The following is a 4,856-nucleotide window of genomic DNA, read 5'->3' as shown; positions in this document are numbered from 1 at the left end:
CCCATGCAAACGTGGCTGCCCTGCTGGGTGGAAGCGTCTCGCAGACACTGGGGACCCTGGGGCGTTGGGTGTGAGCCGGGTTGCACACGGGGAGGTGCGGACCCACCGCAGCCCAATACAGGGAAGGACACTCCAGGCAGGTATTCCTGTCTCTGAGCCCCAGAGGGAGTGGGTGCGGGGGACGCACCCTGGTGGCTGACCCCCCCCCCCCCGCGCCCTGCACAGCATCCCAGGTGTGCTGTGCCTCACCCAGGAGAGGCTGGAGGAGTCCAGGCAGCCACAGGCTGGTGCTGGGGCAGTGACCCCTTCTCCACAGGCCCCTTGGGGATCCAGGCTCTTCTGGGCTCCCTCACTGGGCTGAGGTCCAGTCCTGTCCGGCTCTCACTGAATTCAGCACTCTTCACAGCACTCTTCACGGGGCATTTCCTTCCGTCCTGGCACCTAGGACTATAGACACCAAGCCCTCATAAGGCCCCACCTCGGGGGCTGTGTAGGTTGGGGTCCTCCCTGGAGGATGGTGACTCAGACGAGGTTGCCCGCTCTCTCTTGGGTCCCACATGTGAGTTCGGGAGGCTCGGCCCCAGGGAAGCTGGGTCCCGGAGGAGGGGAGGCTGGCGGGCCTGCCTCTCTGAGTCCAGGAAGGACACTCTCCCAGGCAGGGGGTAGGGGGACAGACGTGTGATCCCAAGCCCCCAAACCCCCGACCCCGGCTGGCTGACTAGGCACGTCCCACATTCCCCTGTCGGGCAGACAGTGGTCACGAAGGGTGGTGGCACTGAGGGTAACCCCATCAATCTTCACGGATTTGGGGTGAGGGTCCTGCTAGGTGGGAGGCCAGCTGGTGCAGGCAGCAAAGATCCCCTGGTCTGGAGCTCCCGAAAATTCACAGGAGGCCCGAGGCATCAAGCAGGGGAACTGAGGGTCCTTCGAAGGTCCTGGGCATGGACTGCTGGGTCATGAGCAGCTTAGTCCTCGGCGCCACCCCAGCTCTGGTTCTGATGTGGGCGGCCACAGTGTCCTGGGTCACCTGTGGGTGGGCGGGGCTGGTTGGGGCGGGTGACCGGGGCTGGGCAGAGAGCGTTCAGGGAGCTGAGAGGATCAGATGTGGGAGGACACAGTGGGAGGACACAGAGCTGGGACGTCAGAGCCCTGGGCAGGGCCGCACAGGTCGGCTGGCAGCAAGGGTGAGAGGCGTTTCTGGTCCTTTCTCCCAGTAGCCCTCAGGAGAGAAGTCTCTGTTTTTGCTCTGCCTGGAGTCTGTCCTGGAGGAAGTCTGACGTTAGGATTCCTGAAGATGCCCTGCCCGGGTTTAGTCCTGAGGGAGTGAGGACAGAGCAGGACAGGTGTGCTCCCGGTGGGGACAAACGTCTCTCCTGGTCTCTCCTGGTCTCGCCCCGGCTCCCTTCCTGAGCGCTGCTGCTGGTCCGGGAAGCTTCCACCTGCCCAGCCCACCCCGCAGGGGTCTGAGTCGCTGGGCAGCGCCCCCTGCCTGACTCCAGGGCTTTACTGGCTGCTGGCCCCTCACCTTGGAATCAGTCCTTCCCAATCCAGAGGGGCAGGTCTGCCAGCCCCCCCTCCTCCAGGACTTCCTTGGGGCTGTCCCCTCCCTGCTCACGTGTGACAGACCCCCAGGGAGAGGGGCCCCCTCATGGCCACCCTGAGACCCCAGCCCCTCGGCCATCTCCTGGAGTCAGGAGACTGCAGCTGGGGACAGATAAAGGGGCATGGGTGCGGGTCGGGAGGGGATCCACAGCTGAGGTCAGGTGTCAGGGGACGAAGGGGAGGCTAGGGCCACCCCACCTCACACCGCACCTGCCCAGCTGGTTGTGGGCAGGGTCTGCCCTGGGGCACCCCAAGTGACCACACATCTGGAGGCCTGACAGAACCAGGGATGGGGGCTGATTTTCAGGGCAGGGCAGGGCAGGGCAGGGCAGGGGTTTCTCCTCCTCCTGGGTGCTGTCTCTGCAGCGGTGGCCCGTGCACTCTTGTAGCCTTCCTGAGCTGACAGGGTCCTTGGGGCCATGGACCACGAACAGCAAAGTGGAGGCGCATGTCAAAGGGTCTGAAAAGGAGCAGGGGAGCCACTGCGGACCTGGAATTCGCACACATCCTGGCCGCCCTGGGGCCACCTGGAACCTGTTGTCTTCACTCCCTGGAAACCTCAGTTTAGCAGCCAATCAGCTGCCGACATGTGACCCAATGCCTGCTAGCACCGATCCTGCTTTGTAAAACAACCCCTGTAACTTCTCTGGAATGTCTTTGTTGTGTTTAGAACCCCCCAGCATTTGTACTTTCCTCGCAGCACGGTTGACTTGCTACTTGAATCTGCACTTCTCGATTGCAAATCCTAAAACTCCAAATAAACCCTTTTCTTATTTGCGGGCTTCCGAGCTTTTTTGTTTGTTTTGTTTTGTATTTTGTCAACAGCGCCAAGGGTGTTCTGGACCCAGCATGACCCTTCCCCAGAGGAAGCCACCGCCCCAAAACCCTATCCAATTGCTGCTGCCCCAGCTCAAGGCCCAAAACAGGCAAGGCCTGAGGACTTGACAGGTCCCACTCCGAGCAGCAGAGCAGATGGGACACGTGGGGCGGGGGGATGGTGGGGGGGCGGGGGGATGGTGGGGGGGGGGCGGGGGGGCGGGCTCAGTCTCAGCGCCAGGCTGGGACTCTCAACAGGGTCCCCTCCCCAGGTCAAAACACAGCACCCTCACGTACAAATGCTTTATTTTATTCAACTGTGGACAGATGCGTGTATAAACTGCAGTGAAAAGGGGTGACTGCCTCAGGATGCCAGCAGCTACTGGTTGCCTCCATAATCCTTTGCGAGCTGGGAAACTGCTTGAAAAATCATCAGGGAGCCAGTGGCGAAAACGATGATGAAGACGGTGATCAGAAGGATACCCAGGACCAGGGCACAGATGTTCAGGCACTTGGCGGTGGAGGCATAGCTCTGGGCCCCAATGACGTCGCCCACCATCTTCCGGTCCCTAGACTGGGGGAGAAGTGACGGTGAGGGGACCTGGAGCTGGGCCAGGTGACAGCCGGGTGCTGTGACTCAGGCCCTCCCCCGCTCATCCCCCAGGGCCCGTTCACCCAGATGGGGACCCACCCCTGCCGGTTCCCCGGAACCCAAGCAGGACAGTGCCCCGTGGGCCCCCGTCCCCTCCTGGGGCCTCGATCTGCTTCCTCACAGACTCTCAGCTCTCCGGGGGGCGCCAGGGCTCACCCTGTCTCTGCTCTGTCCTCTTTGCTGTGGCCACTCACCCCCCCAGTGGTCAGTGCCCTTTCAGTACCTTTTTCTTTCCGGGACCAGACTCGAGGTCTGAATCGGAAGTGCGAAGGATGTAACTTCTCTAATGAGGCTGGAAAGGAGAACTTCTTGGGGCGGTGGTGACACAGCCCCACCATCCCCGTGTGCGCCCCTGCAGCTCGCTGTGAACTCTCACTGGGAGTGATCCCCCAAGCCGCCCCCCGCCAACAGAACAATACACACAAGGGCTCTCCACACCCCACGTGCCAGCCAGGCAGCAGGGGCCTCTCCAGGCTCACACACACTTCCTTGGAGAACAGCCCAGGCGCCCACCCACCTTCACGGAGTAGGCGAATGCCACGAAGCCCAGGCAGCACCAGTTCATGAAGATCGTGTTGAACAAGGACCAGACGATGTGGTCGGGCACCGCGGTGTCGCTGCGGATGTTGATCACCGTGGTCGCCACCGGGGCCTGGCTCTGGGGAGCCCCCAGCACGGCCACCTCTTGCTCCTCCTTGATCATCTCGTAGCTCGGGGGGACCACGCTGTGGGCGCCACTGAAGAAGGGTTGGCCTGTGCGGTTCATGGTGGGCAGCACGCAGCTGTGGTCCTGGTTTCCCCAGTAGTTTCGATACTTTAGTTTCCTTTTCCCAGAAGTTGGGAAATTGGGGAGGGGCTGGTCCTAGGAGGAGGGATGAGAACCACTGGGTGTCAGGTTACACGAGTGCGAGTTAGGGCTTGAGGGAGCTTCGCATCGTCGCAGAGCCTGGAAGGGGTGGAAGACTTTCCTTGTACCCTCCCAGGTTCTTGGCTGAGACCCCGCTGTAATAAAAAGACAGTTTAACAGGAGAAAAACAAATAAAAGTTTGACAACACGTATACCTCCTGTATACAAGGGAGAGACCCAGGAAAACTGAGCGCCTCCCCGAAATGCTGAAGCCACCACCTTACATGCCACCTCCAGCTAAAGACAGAAGGTGTTGGGGCTGGGGAAGAGAGGCCCCTCTGGGAGGTGACAAGGAAAAGCACACAAACAAGGGTAGGGTTTCCTGCAAAGCTTCTCCATCCACAAGAGTTTCTAGAAATGCAGTCGTCCCCCCCCATCCCCATACAAGAGGAGATACACTTACACGGAGGTTTCCCTTGTACTGTAGGGCCTTAACTATACTTACACCCCTACTTCCCTATCGATACTTTTGAGCTTTAAGCTTTTTCGGCTGGCAATAAGATACTGGAATGTCCCCCCCCTGGGCAGAAACCGTTCCGAGCAAACAGGTATGGCGGGGGATGAAACCTCGAGCAAACCAGTATGGCGGGTGATAAGAATGATTAAGCCAGAGTTTAAAGGTCGCCCTAGCCAACCATAACTCATGTGACTCAACCCCCCACCACAAAAACACGAAAATGTAAAGTAGGCATCCGACAGCTAACCAATCAAGGAACTAGAGCCAAGACCCCACTCCGGTCCAGGAACAAACAAACCAATGAGAAAAAAAACCTTGATATATCCACACTTTGCATAATGAAAAATGAAAGCTATAAAATGTATGTGATTCCGCTTGGGGGGGGTTCCTCTTCGGCCTCCTGCGTGAGGACCAAGGAACCC

General features: G+C 59.6%; 1 protein-coding gene across 1 annotated transcript; it reads right to left on the bottom strand.

The window, feature by feature from the left end:
• Positions 1-2,707: 2,707 nt before the first annotated feature.
• LOC131759251 (interferon-induced transmembrane protein 3-like) lies at positions 2,708-3,927 on the bottom strand. Its single transcript, XM_059068123.2, has 2 exons — positions 3,588-3,927; positions 2,708-2,992 (listed from the first exon to the last, which is right to left on the bottom strand). Exons 1-2 carry the CDS (start codon positions 3,834-3,836, stop codon positions 2,798-2,800), a joined length of 444 nt encoding a protein of 147 aa, XP_058924106.1. The 5' UTR covers positions 3,837-3,927; the 3' UTR covers positions 2,708-2,797.
• Between the last annotated feature and the right edge of the window lie 929 nt (positions 3,928-4,856).

This window comes from Kogia breviceps, chromosome 7 (genome assembly GCF_026419965.1).
Source record: "Kogia breviceps isolate mKogBre1 chromosome 7, mKogBre1 haplotype 1, whole genome shotgun sequence".
NCBI classification, from domain to species: Eukaryota; Metazoa; Chordata; class Mammalia; order Artiodactyla; family Physeteridae; genus Kogia; species Kogia breviceps.
Note: the sequence above shows the minus strand (reverse complement) of the source record. Positions and strands in the feature narration are given on the sequence as shown.

Bases quoted from the DNA above. Each gene is read 5' to 3' on its own strand.
- LOC131759251 (XM_059068123.2), bottom strand. From the start codon at position 3,836: ATGAACCGCACAGGCCAACCCTTCTTCAGTGGCGCCCACAGCGTGGTC. The intron at 2,993-3,587 runs GTGGGTGGGCGC...CTTCTCCCCCAG, and splicing joins CATTCGCCTACTCCGTGAAG to TCTAGGGACCGGAAGATGGT.